This window comes from Cheilinus undulatus, linkage group 11 (genome assembly GCF_018320785.1).
Source record: "Cheilinus undulatus linkage group 11, ASM1832078v1, whole genome shotgun sequence".
Taxonomy (NCBI): domain Eukaryota; kingdom Metazoa; phylum Chordata; class Actinopteri; order Labriformes; family Labridae; genus Cheilinus; species Cheilinus undulatus.
In genome coordinates, this window is record NC_054875.1 from 3,631,171 (window position 1) to 3,649,626 (window position 18,456).

At 41.2% G+C, this 18,456-nt stretch overlaps 1 protein-coding gene across 2 annotated transcripts in view; it reads left to right on the plus strand.

Moving 5' to 3' along the window:
* Positions 1-18,456, plus strand: part of LOC121517016 (rho guanine nucleotide exchange factor 10-like protein) — a 79,115-nt gene that overhangs the window by 48,013 nt on the left and 12,646 nt on the right. For both annotated transcript variants that reach the window (XM_041798506.1, XM_041798507.1), the window contains 10 exons: positions 148-293; positions 862-1,028; positions 1,246-1,361; positions 4,361-4,488; positions 4,571-4,671; positions 5,649-5,770; positions 8,438-8,524; positions 10,996-11,219; positions 12,023-12,180; positions 12,272-12,414. In XM_041798506.1, coding sequence (XP_041654440.1) covers positions 148-293; positions 862-1,028; positions 1,246-1,361; positions 4,361-4,488; positions 4,571-4,671; positions 5,649-5,770; positions 8,438-8,524; positions 10,996-11,219; positions 12,023-12,180; positions 12,272-12,414 — 1,392 coding nt within the window. The remainder of the gene's footprint in view (positions 1-147; positions 294-861; positions 1,029-1,245; positions 1,362-4,360; positions 4,489-4,570; positions 4,672-5,648; positions 5,771-8,437; positions 8,525-10,995; positions 11,220-12,022; positions 12,181-12,271; positions 12,415-18,456) is intronic.

Here is an 18,456-nt window from a genome sequence, read left to right on the forward strand (position 1 = left end):
GAAGATCCTGAACCATGAATTTTTATCGGACTAGAAAACTCTTAAAAAGGCTGCGTAGATTTTCTTCTCCTGATTTCTGTGAATTAATTTAAACATGTATGAAGTGTGCAGGATCTCCCATTAATCGTGAACTTGTTTGTGTTGCAGCTGTTGAACTCAGAGCAGAGGCAGCTGATTCAGTGTGAGCTGCTGACTGAAATCGTTTACGGAGACAAAGGACAAGTTCTCAAGTCAAAGGAGAGAAAAGTCTTCCTCCTCAACGACACGCTGATCTGTGCAAACGTCAACCTGAAGTAAGAACCCGCTCTCCTCTGTTTACCTGCACTGAGAGATCTTTATTATCTGTAAAATATCATTTAAACATTTCTACAGTTTTCTCCTTAGAGTATTATAGTACGTTAAATCAAATGCAAGACTGAGCATGAAGACAGGAAGAAGATTAATACCTTGTTAGCAGTGTTTATTGTTTTCATGGCTGAGGAGGGTTATCTTTGCAGTTCCATTGTTGTAAGATTGAAGCAAAGCAGGGGTACAAATGCAGCTTTAAATAGAAAACATCCCTTTAGTTCCTGAAGGGATTTAATAACATACAAATTTATGGGCTTAGAGGTTATAACATCAGTGAGCTGGTGGTACAGAGATGTAAGAGCTGAGCTTTTCAGCAAAAAGAAAACCACCACTTGAAGTAAAAAAAAAACAAAAACCTTTGAAAAGTCTCTTTAATGTGCCTTATTCAGAGAACATTAAACTGGGATAGTTTGGACCAATGCATCATGGATTAAATCTTCTAAAAGTAGAATGGAAATGCATATCAGCTGTTTCATACATGTGATGATCATGCTGAATGTCTTCCTCCACCAGGGGTCCCCCTGACATCAGCAGCCTGGTCCCTGTGGGTCCCAAGTACACGGTGAAGTGGTGCGCCCCCCTGCTGCAGACTCAGGTGGTGGAGGTGGGACAGGACAGTCTGCAGAACAGAGAGGGGGTGATCACCGTCAGGAGGCACAACTCCACCTCTAGCACCACGGGTGAATACACAACTCATCGTCAGACCTTTAAAAACATGGTGACCCACAAATACAAGCATGCAGACATTTAGACAAACAATCATTAATCCATAAAAGGGCTGTTGTTTTAGCTGAATGGTGATAAAAAATGTCTATCAGGATTTTTGAGAAGAGAAACCAAACCTTTGTCACAATACCCCAGTTATAAACTTTGATGCATCCTCTCTCTGTGTCCCAGGTAAAGTGTTCCTGGGTCCTCCTCGTCTCTACCAGGAGCTGGAGGAGCTGCAGCATGACCTCGGTGTGGTGGAGGAGGTGTCAGTGCTGGTCAGCACGTTGCATGGGACCTACCAGGTAACAGCAAGGCTGCACGCTTAACTGCATCCTCATGTTATGGTATAATGAGCATTACACACCGCAAAAGTCGGAACTCTCATATTTAATGGAAACAAGTCATGCTTTTTCACTCAGTATGTGCAGATTTTACCTGTTTAATTGAGTGTATTGAGCATTATACTCATGTTTTTAATAATTTGGTTGCAGGTCTTTAAGGCTCAAGCTGTCTTCTGATTATTAATGCTAGTTTATTGATGACAAAGTAGTTTATTGGATTCATTTGAGGGCCAGGGGGAAATGATGTTAACACTGGTATTGCTTTAAACATTAGGAAGAGAAAAAAGACAAAAAAAATCGTTGACTTATGAATAGTATGTAGTTTTATTTTAACACTTATCACCTCATTATCATCATTGTAAAATTGTATAACTATGCATGGTTAACAGCATTTTCCTCAAATTTTAAAGGCTGCAAAACAACTCTTATTATTTATGTTTTTATCAGTGCGCAGTGACTGCATTAATGTTTTGTCTGAGTGACAGGAAGTTAAATAAGCTTTAGAAGTTATCTTTTAGTTGTTTGCTTCATGTTTTTATTAAAGCAGAACCATTGTGTTTAAGTTGCGGGAGCAGGCTGCTTCATAATCAGTTTTTTTCCATACACTCGTTTTAATTTCCATTTTTAAATGATTTTACTTCAGGCTTTTTCTGCCTTTATGGAGAGGACATAAAAGGACACTGGGTAGAGTCTGAAACAAGGTTGAAAGAGTTTGGCGTGACTTTTGGTAAACAGCCAGCATGGGAGTCAAACCTTGGGCAGCTGTGCATGGTACGCATGATTTAACCGCAGATTAACCAGCGCCCAAGTATTTCCATCTTTCTCAGAGAGTGTTAAGGATGGATTCAAGCTTCAGAAACCTAAACCCTACGGCTTACATTTTGGCTCAAAATAACTTTTAACAAACAAATATGTTATGATACTATCCTGCAGATCATTTTAGATGACAGACACAAAATTTACTACCTTGCATGCCATGAAAGTATACTCCCTAATAGGGTCTCTTTTTAGCACTGATTGTTACCCTAGGTGTCTTTCAGCATTGCAAAAAGGATTTCCCACTAAGAAAGAAATTTTTCATGACATCAAGAACCCTTAAGAGTTAGATGAAATCCAAGTGGTTATGTAGCCTCAACCATATGAGAGTGAAGACCTTTTGCACATGACATCACACTATGTCCCGCCTAGTCCTGCCTCTGACCAGATAGCAAACAGGGGCATGGTATTCACCAAATGCAAGAGCTAAATACAGTGCATATAAAAGTATTTACCCCCTTTAAAGTGACTGACCTAAGCCAACAGAGGTCCAGACAGTTAGTGCGAGTAGTCGCACTATTAGTGAAATGAGGATCACCTGAGGTCAGTGAATGTGTCTCAGTGATTGTAGAATAAAGACACCTGTGTCTGTAAGGTTCAGTCCCCGGTTAATCAGTAATCCTGGCTACCATTACACCATGAAAACAAAAGAACACTCCAAGCGACTCAGATAAAATGTTATTGAAAGTCTTAAGTTAGGGGATGGATTAAAAAAAACATTCCCATTCTCTGAACATCCCCCAGAGTTCGGTTAAATCCATCATGAAGAAATGAAGGAATATGTCACATGTGTAAATCTGCCTAGATCAGACCGTCCTCACAAACTGAGTGGGCGTGCAAGAAGGAGACTAGTGAGAGAGGACACCAAGACACCTATGACTACTCTGAAGGAGTTCCAAGCTTCAGCAGCTGCAATGGGAGAGACTCTGCAGACAACAACTGTTGGCCGGGTTCTTCACCAGTCAGAGCTTTATGGGAGAGTGGAGAAGAGAAAGACACTGTTGAAGAAAACTGAGATTCAATCTGGACTAGAGTTCACCAAAAGGCATGTGGGAGACTCCATGGTCAAGAGGAAGAAAGTTCTTTAGTCTGATGAGACCAAAATGGAGACGCCAAACACACCATCCCCACTGAGGAGCACGGTGGTGGCAGCATCATGCTGTGGGGATGCTTCTGAGCAGCCAGGCCTGGAGGCTTGTAAAGGTGGAGGGTAAAATTATTTCTTGAGGACAATCTTATTCAGTCTGCAAGAGAACTACAGCTTGGTAGAAGATTTATTCTCCAGTCAGACAATGAGCCAAAGCATCTAGAGAAAGCTACACAGAAATGGTTTAAAGACAACAAGGGGAATGTTCTGGAGTGGCCAAGTCAAAGCCCAGACCTCAGTCTAATAGTGAATTTGTGGCTGGACTTGCAAAGGGCTGTTCACACCCAATTTCTTGTAGTTATTAACTAGAATACACCAGCACCTCCGCCCTCCTCTGTAGTTAGCCTTTAGCTCCCAAAGTAGGACCAGGTTCCACCTTTGAGCCTCCACACTTTTCTGCATATAATTTCACTTTCTTTTGTCGCTGTTCTTGGCTTTATCCTCCTCTATAATGAAGGCATAAAAGCTCACAATTCAATCTGAAAATAAAAGAAAGATCTCTTTTAAAAACTGAAACAGCTGTTGCAGTCCTCTCTTCAAATCTGCTAAATCTGACTGATAAAAGAAGCCATTTAAACCTTGGAAAACAAAAGTTTTTGTTTTCTTTTACCTCAATAGATTAGTGAAAGTATAATAGTCTGAATGGAAAGGTAAAAAACTTTTGCAACAAAAACAAACTTTCCATTAAAAGCAGCCCCAGATCAGCAGATCTAGCAAGGTTAAATCACTGCATTTTTCAATGAGAGCTTGGAGTCTTTGAAGAGAGCAATACAAAGCTGTCTGCTTCAAAGAAAAGACTCGTACTGGTGAAAAAGGTCTGTCTCTCTGGGGGTTCTTTCTCTAACGTTTTCTGGAACCTTCTAAAGCTGCACCAGTATCAAAAGAGTTAACCAGTCTTCATGTTCACACCTGAAACATGTAAAAGGATCAGAGAAGCTCCAAGTCTCCTTATTTGATCTGAGACAGGCTAATCTCGGCATGTTTTGTGTCTCTCCAGAATCTGAACACCACGGTGTCTCAGGACTGGTGTCTGGCTCTGCAGAGACTCATCCGTCTGAAGGAGGAGGAGATCCAAAACGCCAACAAGTGTCGCCTTCGTCTGTCCGTGCCGGGAAAACCGGATAAGTGAGTGTCGGAAGGTTCGATAAAGACAGAGTCAGGGAGGATAGAGCTTCAGTTTCATGTCTAATGTTCTGCTCTCCTTCAGGTCTGGTCGTCCTGTCAGCATCATGGTGGTCTTTAACACTCCCAGTCCTCTCAGTAAAATCTCCTGGGTGAACCGGCTCCACCTCGCCAAGATAGCACAGAGTAAGTACAGCGCTCAGAATATTTAAACACAGTAAAATAAAGTTAGAATAGTGGGTTAATGCTGCTTAGTGTTGGGGATGATGGGATATGAAGTAGCAAAGTTAAAGGGGACATATTAAGACGAGTTTATATCGGTCTCAGAGGTCCCCAAAACATGCCTGTGAAGTTTTTTGAACATTTTCTTTCAGGATTTTCTGGTAGAGAGCAGAATTCATGGTTCTAGTGGTCCAGGTCCTGAAGTAGCAAAGCAGCCCCAGACCATCATACTACCACCACTATGTTTGAGAGTTGGTCTGATGTTCTTTTGATGGAATGCTATTAGTTTTTCTCAAGATGGAACAATAAGTTCATATTTTGTCCCTTCAGACCTCAGAATATTTTCCCAGAAGTCTTGGGGATCATCAGGATGTTTTTAGTCAAATATGAGATGAGCCTTTTTGTTCTTTTTGCTCAGCGGTGGTTTTGGCCTTGGAACTCTCCCATGATGCCATTGTTGTTCAGTCTCTTTCTGGTTGCTGAATCACGAACTATGACTTTAACTGAGTCAGTGAGGCCTACAGTTCTTTGGATGTGGTTCTGGGTTCTTCTGCGACCTCCTGGATGAGTCGTCCATGTGCTCTTGGAGTCATTTTGGTGGCCCAGCCATTCCAAGTTTTCCCTATTTGTGTATAACGGCTGTCAGTGTGGTTTGCTGGAGTCCCAAAGCCTTAGAAGTGTCTATGTAACCCTTTCCAGACTGATGATGTCAGTGACTTTGTGTCTCATCTGTTCTTGAATTTCTGTAGATGGTTCCATGATGTGTTCTTCTTTTAGCCTGCTTCATTTTGTCAGCCTTTTTTTTTTTTTTTTTGTTGCTGTTTTTCTGTCTTAACAGCTGTTTAAAAAATATCGTATCTGTTTGCAACGGCTGATTGTCTTTCTCTGAATAATGGATGTTTTTTTTTTTTTTTTTGTTTTGTTTTTTTTTTTAATTTCAGGACAGGAAAACACTCCGGGCTGGGAATGTGCTGAAGAAGAAACCAAGACAAAATCCCCGTTCAGTTTTCCTCTGCTGACCTGCAAACTTCCTGTTTTCTCCGCTAAGACACACACTCTGAAGGTGAGACCTGCTGCTGCCGGCTACTGACGCACAAAAGGAAACAATCGAGTAAGAGTGTAGGCACTCTTTTCTTTATTATATTCTTTGAGATTGAAGCGGTGACATTGGTTTGGTATCCAGGTCAATGATCAGCCGTGTACTTGAGTACCACAGGGATGATAATTACATCAGACTGAGGCTGAGCAGAGGAGGCTGCAACAATTCAACATAAAAATATATTTTAGAGAAACAAAGCGTGAAAGAGCATTAGCTGATGATGAAATCAAGACCATCACAAATTTTTAAAGAAGTCTTTTATGACTCCCCAGGACAGATCAGCATCATCAGCTCTGTTTCTGTTCATTTTCCAAGTACTGTGGGATGATGCGGCTGCTGCTCATAGTTCACTGAATGTTCCTATGAATTACTCATCAAATAAACTCATGAAGAAAAAGATCAGTCCATACACAGAAGACTACAGCCTATCTTTAAGCAAATATGAGGATATTTGAACGTGTACATGAGTAAAAAACAACGGCCTCATTGAAGCCTAGGCATCCTCAGTGAGATTATGTTTCCAAAATTAATAATAAAAGGCAGAAATTATGCTTCAGAAGACCTTTATACTAGCTTTGCAAAGCTGAAACACTGTCCCGATTTAATGTCAGTCATCAGGCTGAGAGAATGACCAAACCAATCATCATCATTTGAGGAGAAAGCGGCAGTAGTTATAGTTTAGTTGAAGCTTGCCTGTATGGCTGTAAACAATAGAAGATGGTGGGACAGTGATCATCAACAGGGGCCACATCAGGCCCTCATATCTCCCCAACTGGCCCCTAGAACATGATCAAATTCAAAATATGCGCAGAGGAAAAATTCTAGAGGAAAAGAAGTTTCATTATTTTGGGATTTTTTTAAATTTATATTTTGATTTTTTTGATAAACTCCCTACAGCTATTAAAACAACTCCAAAAACAACTGAGACTGAATCAATTTAATTGGGAATGACTTTATGTTTCATTTTTAGAAATCCACCTGTTAATCATTGTTGGCATTAATTTATGTTAAACATATATCTATCATTCGATTCTTGATAAAAATGAGAATGAACAATAAAAATATAAAAAAAGAATAAAATATAATATTGGGAATAAAGAAATGTAGTTATAAAATGGGACTCAATAATGAAAACATTAAAATATGAAAACAGAATAGAAATATGAAAATTCGAGTTAAAAATAAAACATTATAGAGAATTTCTTTAGTTTATTTGAAAGTTCGGCCTCCAAAGGGCCTGTTTAGGAAAAAACTGGCCTTTGTAGGCGGCAGGCTAAAGTAAGTCAACGCATCAACATTTACCAGTTCCTCCTGAGGGATTCTGAGGCATTCCCAGGTCAGATGGGATTTATAATCACTGCAGCGGGTTCTGGGTCTGCCTCGTCTCCTCCAGTTGGACATGCCAAGAAGACCTCCACTGGGAGGCGACCAGGAGGCATCTTCTCCAATGCCTCAATCTCCTCAGCTGGTTCCTTTCAATGCAAAAGAGCAGCGGCTTTACCCCAAGATCCCTCTGAGAACCGCCACCTTATAGTGGTGATGGGTTTTGTATTCTGAGTCTGCCCCCGAGGTCTCCAACCAGTTGGTAGTATCCTGAAGACCTCCACAGGGAGGCGACCAGGAGGCATCCTCTCAGATGCCTGAATCTCCTCAACTTTATTTCTTTCGATGCAAAGGAGTAGCAGCTCTACTTCGAGAACCCTCCAAGAACCGTTTGTGTGTCTCAATGAACCCGAGAGCAGTGTTGTTGAGCGCATTAGTCCATGGAAGGGTCTCCCAAGGCAAACTGGTCCCCAGGGGAGGAGTCAGACAAAGAGTGATTCAAGAAAGCCCTCATGATTTGGAATCCATGGACGGAAGTCACCTTAACTGGAATAGGGAAACCAGGGCGCCCCCTCGAGCCAGGCCCACGAGATATCATGACGGAACGTGTCTGGTGGCTCAGTTGGACTCAGCCCAAAACCACATCATGGAGCAGCCACCCTATGGGAGCCATCACACCATTTGGATAGAAATATGGAATGCCAAAACTCACAGCAAAGCCCCTGTTTTCATAAATACCAGCCAGCATGTCTGGACTAGGCTTCAGTGACCTTGAACCTGCTGTGGTTGTTGGTCTGAGTGTTTCACAAACTGCTGATCTAGTGGGATAATAACACCATCACAAACGTCTCAGGAGGAAAGAGGAATATCCAGCGAGGGTCAGTTCTCTGGGCCAAAACCGCCTGGTGATAGCAGAGGTCAGAGGAGAATGAGGAGACCGGTTGGAGCTGATAATAAGACAATAAGACCTTCAGCCCATCATCTTGACCATGTCCATATTCCTAAATGCACAGGGTGCAGCCCGTGTAATAGGCTGATTGGCTGCATTAAAAACAGTTCAATAGTTGCACATAATGAAGTGACATCTTTTTTCGTTGCACATTCTCCCCATCCTTTCTCTCATTTCCTGTCTGACAATCTGCCCCATTATTTTTGCTCTGATTTACTTGCTGCACAGTTTTTCAAAACATTTTCATACATCTGTTTTCAGAGCATATTTTATTTCCCCTACTGTGTTCTAGTGAAAATGAACTATGTGGGTGTCCTGCTGTACATTCAGACTGTCTCCTTCTCTCTCTGTGTTTGTAGCTGGAGGCGGCTCTCCACAGTCCGTCTCAGTCCAGTCTGCTTGGTTTCTGCACTGCCAGCACGTCTTTACCTCAGGGTTACCTCTGGGTGAGTATAGCTCTCTGCAGGACTGCTAACGGCACAACGTCCGCCTCTGAGGAAACAAACGGACTAACGGATTAAAACTTAATCATTCTTACTTCTAAAGCCTGTTTGTCACCCTGAAATAACAGCCTAATCTTTGTGCTAAAGTTGTAATAACTCCAAATTTAGCGTCTCCTCTTTTTCAATCACAAAAATGTCACTCACTCTCAGTATATAATAATAGTCTTTATCAGATCAGGGGGTTTATATAAAAACAGTATCTGTCCCCTCCTCTTATCTTGTTCTAACTCTGATTTAATCATCAATATTCCTCAGATAACCTTGAGCACAATGCGCCAGATCAGACATTTTAGAGCTTATCTTTGTCTCTACATGTAAATCAAGAACAACTTATTAATTCTTGATTATTCACACCCTTTTAGTTCTTTTCTTTATGTCCCTATAAGTCAGCTTTCTATATCATAATATAAAGCGACCCAGGCTGACCAAAGTGCTGCACAACATTAAGAGGAAGGAAATTTGAACATCATTTATCATGGAACTAATTTGCGGTTCTGCTGCAAGCTATAACATCTTTTTTTATTCACTATGAGTTCAGATTGGGTAGCATCCAGTTTCTGACACCTCTAAATCGTCCTGAAATTGTCCTGCCTGAGTTTGCATGTTCTCACTATGCATGTGTGGGTTCTTTCCGGGTACTCTGTCTTCCTCACATCACTAAAGACATGCTCGTTAGGTTAATTGTTGACTCTAAATTAGCCATAAGTGTGAATCTGGTTGTCTGTCTCATAACGTTGGCGACCAGTCCAGGGTGTACCCCACCTCTCGCTCAGGGAAAACTGAGATAGGCTCCAGGCCTCCCAACGGGAAAAGCAGTGTAGAAAATGGAGATGGACATACACATAGCCAACATGTGATTAAAAATCACATAATACTAGAGTGCTGTGCTGCGTCAGCCCCACTAGACTCAGAATACATGATATTGTTGGCATACCAGTGTCAGCAGATATGAACATTTCTGCTGACTTTCACAGCTGATACATCTGCCCTGCATATTTGCAGCATAAATCATGTGTCAGTGCTGAATATCAGCAAAAGGCACAGCTATACTATCAGATGTAGGTGGTTGCCTAGGACACCACACACCCAAGGACGCCCACCCTAAACCCTGAACATTTGATAGGAAACCCAAACCATCAAACAACTAACAGACTTCCCCTCTCCTCTCACAGCTTTGCTTGACTCAGCATTCTTTGCACAGTAGTTGGAAATACTGGCTTATTGGATATCAGCATGACTCATGCAATCATTTTAGTGGCATATATTTAGAATTGTGTACAAAAAATCCTATTTTCTTCGTTTTTGTATGTTTTTCCTGTTAAATATGAGAATTATATTAAAATTATCACTCTCTTTAATACACCAGTTCATATTCAGTTTGCAAAATGAGTCGAAATCATCACAACTAGCTATTTTTTCAAAATATTTTAGCCCTAGTTTAATCTAATATGGTGTTGGTTATAGTATAGAATGAATTCTTGCTTGTTTTTGTTGGACAATACATGAGATGAGGAACTTAAGAAATAATCGCATATTAAATCGCAATCGCAATACTGGGTAAAAAAATTGCAATTAGATTATTTTCCCAAATCGTTCAGCCCTACTCCAGTATCATGCATTTCTACACTAGACATTTCCAGGTGAAGCAGAGACGCACTGCTTGCACCGATGGCTTTCTTTTTGTTTTAAATTGTCACTTCTGGTCATCAAAAACATCCCCTAGTAAGGTGCATTTACTAAACCGTAAACCAGAATTGTAGTTTCGTGGATGAATTTCACATAATGAGGGAGAAAAGTGGTTAAAAGTGGCCCTCCTGGTTTGTGCCAGCTTGCAGCTTTTCTCCCTCATTATGAAAAATTCATCCATGAAATGAAAATGTTGGTTTGTTGTTTAGTAAATAAACTTTATGAAGTGGCATTTTTAACGAAAAGGCACCCTCTGCTCTGGACTTCAGCTTTGGTTTACACTGAAGTTGAGGACGTTAAAGTGCGTCAGTTTTTTATTGCCTTTTGGACGTTTGAGCAAGTGAAGCAATGAACTTTGGAATTTTAGAGGTATGCAGATTGAAACATCAAAAATGTGAAATGACGTCTTGTGTTTTTGAAAAATAGATAAAAAGGATGGGGCCAAAAACAGAGCCCTGAGGGACACCACGAATAGAGTAGCTCTTATCCATCAATTCAGACTGAAACTACTTAAATTACTTCAAGATTTTCCAAAATTGACAAGAAGGTGATTTGATTAATGGTGTCAAAGGCAGCTGTTGACAGAGCAGTTTTAGTGCTATGGCAAGGCTTTTAACCAGATCCAAACTTTTCATATACACTGTAGATAACCATAAAAACCTTGTAAGAAGTTCTACATTGGATTAATTGTAATTTATAGTAATGTAGTGTTCTCTCTGTTGGATCAGGTTGCTGGTGGAGGAAGCAGCTCCAACCACAGCGGAGAGGTGGAGATCTTCTCTCTGAACCGAGCCGCTCCCCGTCTGGTGAAGACCGTCCCTCTGAGGGCCCCGGTCCTCTGTTTGGAGTACGTGAAGGAGCCGAGTGCCTTCATAGAGGAGACGGAGGTGGAGAAAACACAAACGGCAGCGAAGATCGGAAACATCATCTGTGTGGGCCTGCAGGATGGCAGGTCAGGCACTTTTAAGAGGAGAAAACTCCGATCTCCATCAACAATCATAACATGTTTTATTTATCTGGTACTGTCTGTTTATTGTATGTTGATCTGACAAAATACACATAAACTAACTTTTTTAAAGATGGAACATGCTGAATCTTTTTACTCAAATATCTCAATTAAATTTTAAAAATCCTAATACACATGCTCTGCATTTTAGTTTTTATATCAGCATTTCTCAACCTTTTTGCTGTCAAGTCGCTCTTTAAAATTTGAAAAATTTCATGCCACCCCAGCCAAAATATATGAATAGAAAACATTCTTCATCCTGAAGATTTATGGAGTAATGGCATTAACAAGATGAACCCTGTGGCACTTTTTTCTTTATTTTACCATTTAACGGTCATGTCAACCTTAAAAACACATTTCAACACATTCAATCCCCCCACCACAGTCTTCTAAAATCCTGTAGGAAACAGGGCCAATTTCTTCAGAACTCTTTCATGCATTTAGTGTTTTTAAACTAAATGCATGAACTCCACTGGGCGGTTTCTCCCCATTAGTGGCCGCTGGAGTCCTCCAAGCTGGCAGCCCAGGTTCAGTTCTAACCTGAGGCTCATCCCCCCTCTCTTTCCACAGATACCTATTTATGTGGCCTGTCTGATAAAGGCATAAAAGCCAACAAGAACTTTAAAATTCTCCTAAAGTTTACCAGAATTCCCCTTTAAAACACATGCTCTGCATGTGCTGGTCTCCTGCTTCAGTCGTGTCTTTTATGTGATGGGCAGTATTTGACTTTTGCCTCCTTTTCTCCTCAGTATCCATGTTTACAGCAGCGTGGACACAGCTGTCCAGTGTCTTCTGACCCTGGTGAACCCCGACAGCTGCCCCGTCCTCTGCCTCAAACACTCACAGTCGTTCCTCTTTGCCGGCCTGGCCAATGGCAAAGTAGCGGTGTACCACAGGAAGCCTGGAGGTGAGTAAAGAGACTGTGGTCAGCATTCAGAGTATCACACTGCATCAGTAACTAAGTGTTCAATAACTCATTTTTCCCCTCGGTCTATCAGAGAGACTGTGGGATGTGGACTCCTGCAGAATGGCGCCTCTGGGTTTGGAGCCAGTCTGCTGTCTGCTGACACTGGAGGACTCGGTGTGGGCCAGCTGTGGTAACCAGGTGACAGTCCTGCAGGGATCCAGCCTGCACACTCAGGTAGGCAAAGCTCTCATCTTCAGGTGGAAATGTGATTTAACAAACTCACACTAAGGCTGGACTAAATCATCAATAATACCTGCATCATTCTCATGAATTTGTGAAGCTACATTGTTGAATAACTTTGGCTGCATCCAGAGGAATCATGAATCCCCCAGGAGAGCGAGAAAACTATCCCTCAAACTTTTGACTCAGGAGCGTGGGAGTATTTCAGCACATATTCAAGATTTCTTTTGTCACCCCAGTAAAACTGTGTGGAAAACTTCTGCAGCTTGGCTCCCATTAAAGCTTAAATACTAAATATAAAAGACATTAAATGAGTGAAATAGGAACAGTAACAAACAGAATTGTCACCCTGTCCTGGTAGACCCTGAAGTGACAGTCACAAACAGCATGTGTGTGAGCATAGAGGTAGAGAGGGTTTGTCCACATTCCTACCTTCACGCCTCTGGGTCCTGGAGGTGTTCAGCTCATGCAGAGACAGCAGATTGCAGCCAATCAGCCTCTCTGCAGAGCGGATGATATTTCTGCAGCCTGCCCTTGTCCTCAGCAGCAGCAGTGTCCTAGACTGATGGAGGAGAGGGTGGTTTCGTTGATGGAGGTGTAGAAGTGCCTCATCATTGTGTTTGGCAGGTTGATTTCTCTTAGATGCTGCAGGATGAACTGTACATCCTCCGCTGTCACTGTTTGATGAGGAGGCTTACACAGTGGCTGATGATTGTCCTCAGGAAGCATAATATATGGGTGCAGTGCACCAGTTTGAAATGTATACTTTATTGAGCCATGCTCTATGTTCTCTTTTTACTAAAATCATCAATGTTATAATCTGTTGAGGGTTAAACATGAGATTTTATCGTGTAAATCTTTCCTTTTCAAGGGGATTCAATTCAAATCTTGTGGAAAGGCTATGGTCTGATTCACTGATGCTCTCTAGAATGTAGAACGATTTGATTCAGTCTCATCTAATTCAAGCTGATTGTAGAATTCAAGTATGAATGGGAAACAAGATCATCAGCTGCACCCAGAAAGAACTTACGCTGCTGTAAATGCTGTGTAAAGTTGAAAAGGTCAGTGGGAGTCTGCAAGAATTAAAGATGCTGAACAAGAGCATGAAGAACAAGCAGTACAGCTGATTTATAACCTCAAAGTCAGCCAATTAGGAGATTTGCGTTACATTTTTACTAGTCCGAGACTCCAAGGACTAATTAGGGCTGGTTATTTCAACCAGCTTCACGATACATATCATGATACAGAGGCCACGATATGATACATATCCCGATACAGAGGCCAGGTTATGTTGCATATCACGATACATAGACCACGATATGATACATATCCCGATTCAGAGGCCACAATACGATACATATCGCAATACAGAGGCCAAGATATGATACATATCCCGATACAAAGGCCACGATATGACACGTATCGCGATACAGAGGCCATGATATGACACTTATCGTGAAACAGAGGCCACGATATGATACATATTCCAATACAGAGGCCACGAAACGATACATATTGCGATACAGAGGCCACGATATTAAACGTAGCGCAATACAGAGGCCAAGATATGATTTGTATCGTGATAATGAGGCCAAGATATGCAAGTATTGCGATAAAGAGGCCAAGATATAATACATATCATGATACAGAGACCACGACATGATACGTATCCTGATGCAGAGGCCACAATACAATACAATCCACGATAGAGAGGCCACAATATGATACATATTGTGATACAGAGGCCACGATATTATATGTAGTGCAATACAGAGGCCAAGATATGATACATATCGTGACAAAGAGGCCAAGATATGAAAGTATTGCGATAAAGAAGCCAAGATATAATACATATCGTGACAAAGAGGCCAAGATATGAAAGTATTGCGATAAAGAAGCCAAGATATAATACATATCGTGATACAGAGGCCACGATATGATGCGTAGCGCAATACACATTGATTTTGGGTAATTAATGTGGTGTAATAAACTTGTCCTGCAATAAATATACTTCATCAGCTGTTCTTTATTGTACAGGATAACGGAAGGGTTATAGATTATTCTTTAAAACATAAATTTTTCTTACTTTACATGTAATATTTTGGTTTCACTTTACTTTAAGCCCACTTTAATTTGTAAGAATGACAGTTATGACTGGGCCAAAGCTCATTTAAGATGGACTGAGGGCAAATGGAAAACTGTTTTGTGGTCACATGAATCAAAATTTGAAATTCTAGGAAACCACAAACAGTGCACAGTTCAAAATCTTCAGTTCAGTTTTAAAGCCTGCATCTCTGATGGTATGGGGTTGCATTAGTGCCTATGGCATGTACAAGACAATGCTAAACGACTTATTACATCCATCACAACAGCATGGCTTCACAGGAAAAGAGTCCAGGTCCTGAATTGGCCTGCCTGAAGTCTAGAACTTTCACCAATAGAAAACATTTGGAGCATCATAAAAGGAAAAACCCTGCAAAGACCCAGGACTGTTGACTTCATCAGACAGGAATGGGACAGCATTCCTCTCCCAAAACTCCAGCAACTGGGCACTGCACATCCCCAGACGTTTGCAGACTGTTGTTAAAAGAAGAGGGATGCTACACAATGGTAAACTTGAGAATAAAATATGGGTTGATAAGATCTGTAGATTATTGCATTCTGTTTGTATTTACATTTTACACACTGCCCAGACTTTTTTGGAATTGTAGCTGTAGTTTGTCTTTCCAACAGACTAGATGACTTGTTTTGTGCGTTTCCCACGTGTCAGACATTTAGCTTTATCCTGTGTCTCATGTTAAAGCCATGTTAGCTTTACAAATGTGACTGTTCCACATGTTAAGACACTGCAGAGAGGAAATCCCATGCACTCTCATTATGCTGGTGTAAAGTCAGAATTAGCATGCAGCTCCATGAGTGTGAAACTCTCTGCTGCTGTCCTAGTTTGACACAAAGGCAGAGGAGTGATTCAACATATTTGAATTATTTTAAGTTGAATATCTGACATCCTCGTGCCCGGATTAATCAGCTCATGTCTCCATGTCCTGGTGTGTTGTAATCTCTCCTCCCACAGCCAGCGATCCGCGGCTGTCGGCTGTAATTCCTCACACCGCTCTGACTCTGATAGACCGTGTGAGGCATCAGGTGTGTGGAAGCGAGTCCTTGGGGACTCCAACACTTGTTGTGAGTTAGAGTTTGACTGACAGACGGCTGTGTCTGCAGCTAACAGGCTGCCAGAGGCGAAGCGACTCGTCTTCCTCCGCTCCTCCACACAAAAGTCTGAAGTCGCTGTGTCTCTGCGGGGATGGATGGGAAGTTTAATTGAGGAATGTGTTATTTTGTTCTCTCGCCTGTGCATGTGTAAGCCTGTGACCTTTCTGCTACAATGAAGCTTTGTGAAGCTGCTGAAATATGAATGTGCCCTTAAAATGAAAGAGAGGATAAAACACCTCTGACTGAGTGAGTGCTTCCTTTGAAGCTTGTTAGACTCTCTTTTCTCATGTCCAAGGTTTTCAACCATAGTATGGAGAGATTCCTCCACTGTCTTTGTAAACAGATCGACCAAATATGCATCTGTCTTAACATACGTAACATTCCCTCCATACCCACATGCATTCAACCTCACATGCACATTCATAAAAGACAGATTAGAAAGTTATAAAGTGCATTTAAGTGGATATGTGCATATTTCATGTGCTCCATGACCTTTCTGGATAGCATTTCATCATCTAAATATAATATTCTACATTGAAATGAAATATTTATGCAGCTTCAGGTCAATCCACTCAGAATCTTGGTGAGTGAAAGTTTTAAACATTTATGTTGTAAAACAAACAGCAGCGCCATCATAGTGGCTAACAGAACTATCTGTGTCATTTGTACTACTGACAGAGGAAAGAACAGCACTGTAAAGGCTCACCTGCATTCAACTTTTATACCTGTAGGCTTTCTGAGGGTGCAGGGGAATATTTCAACCATGCTTTAAATGAAAAAGCTGCAGAGAATCCCAGTCGGAGTAAGGGTTGCATTTGGAGTTTGCACTGATGATTTTCACTGATGAAGGCTGGTTTTTAAGATTCCTGCAAAGATATTTTCTGCTTTTGATGCTACAAATATGTAGCATTCATTTATTTGAATTTAAAGAGAATTGGGCATATTGCTGTCACACTGTAAGAACTTCTGATGCATCGTGTTTCTCATATTTCAGGGTGCAATGGGACATTTCAAACAGCCTTAATAAGAACTTTATTATTTTGATGCTTATTAGACTTGCTCTTATATTGCAGTTATTTTAGGCATTTTTCAAAAATCTTAGAGTCTTTAAAATGTGACATTTTGCCGTTTAAATTCTATAGATTGAAAGGGAGTATGGCACAGAGCTTCCACATTGTTAGAGCAGTTTCCGTTTCATATTTCAGGATGCAGGGAAGCTGCAGTGGAACGTTTCAATCACTCTTTAATAAAAAAGCGACACAGAGGACCAGAAAAAGCCTGTCACAAAGAGGGCGAGACTTGAATTTGAAGCTTGTTAGACCTGCACTTTGACTCTCAAACAGGAGTTTAAAGTGCCGTCAAACAGTATTCACCCCCTTCCTGATTTCTTATTGTTTGTCGCTAAAATGTTTCAGATCTTAAAACTGATTTTAATATCAAACAAAGATAACAGAGTAAATGCAAACTGCAGTTTTTAATGACGATTTCATTTATTATGGGGAAAAATCCATTCAAACCTACCTGCCCCTGTGTGAAAAAGTAATTCCCCCTAAACCTGATAACTGGTGGTTTCATCCTTGGCAGTAATAACTGCAAGCAAGCGTTTATGGAGGAATGTTGTCCCACTCTTCTTTGTAGAATTGTTTCCATTCAGCCACACTGGAGGGTTTTCCAGCATGAATGGCCTGTTTAAGGTCAGATTTAAGTCCTGACTTTGGCTAGACCACACAGAAGTGGACTTGCTGGTGTGTTTGGATCATTGTCCTGCTCCATAATCCAAGTGTGCTGAGGTCGAGGTCATGATTTGTGTTCTTTTTGGTCAGCAGTGGTTTTGGTCTTGGAACTCTCCCATGATGCCATTGTTGCTGTCTCTTTCTTATTGTTGACCTGAACTGAGTCAGTGAGGCCTGCAGGTCTTTAGATGTTGTTCTGCATTCCTTTTGGACCTCTTGGGTGAGTCTTTGATGCGCTCTTGGAATCATGTTGGTAGGCCGCACACTCCTGGGAAGGTTCTCCACTGCTCCAAGTTTTCCCCATTTGTGGATAATGGCTTTCACTGTGGTTGGCTGGAGTTCCACAGTCTTAGAAATGCCTTTGTAAGACCGATAGATGTCAGTGACTTTGTTTCTAATCTGTTCTTGAATTTCTTTGGATGGTTCCATGATGTGTTGGAGATCTTTTAGCCCACTTCACTTTGTCAGACTGGTTCTATTTAAGGGATTTCTGGATTCAACAGGTCTGGCAGTGATCAGGCCTGGGTGTGGCCTGTAAAATTGAACTCAATTCTCTCAAAAATGTGGTTAATCACAGCTAATTCATGATTTAACAGAGCTCAGTGTATACTGTGAACGGTTTCATTTCTGATAGCTCAGACTGCATACAGAGGTGGGCTGTGATGCCTGGATTGATTTGTAGCTAAAGCACGTACTTATATTTAATTGCAGCTCTTTTTAGAGAGATAGAGTGGAATTAAACACACATCAGTCAGGTGTAAGGCAATTAAAAAGAACCAAAGAAGAAGAAGTGACACCTGCAGACTTATGCAGGAACAGCGTCATAGACATTTTGATCACAAGACCTGATGTAGATTAAAGAATAGAGAACAGATTAAAATGTGACAGCAGTAGAATGGTTGGTTAATAGAGGAAGTGGCTGTATCAGATAAGAGTTAACATCTGTGAACAGCTGATCATCTGAGCAGGAAGGGACAGAGAGTGACAGAGAAATGAAATGATTTAAATGACTGAGTATGGAGCTACCTGAGCTCTCTCTCTGAGCTTCTTCTAACTTGTTTGTGCTGCGTGGTTTTGTGATTAATAGAAG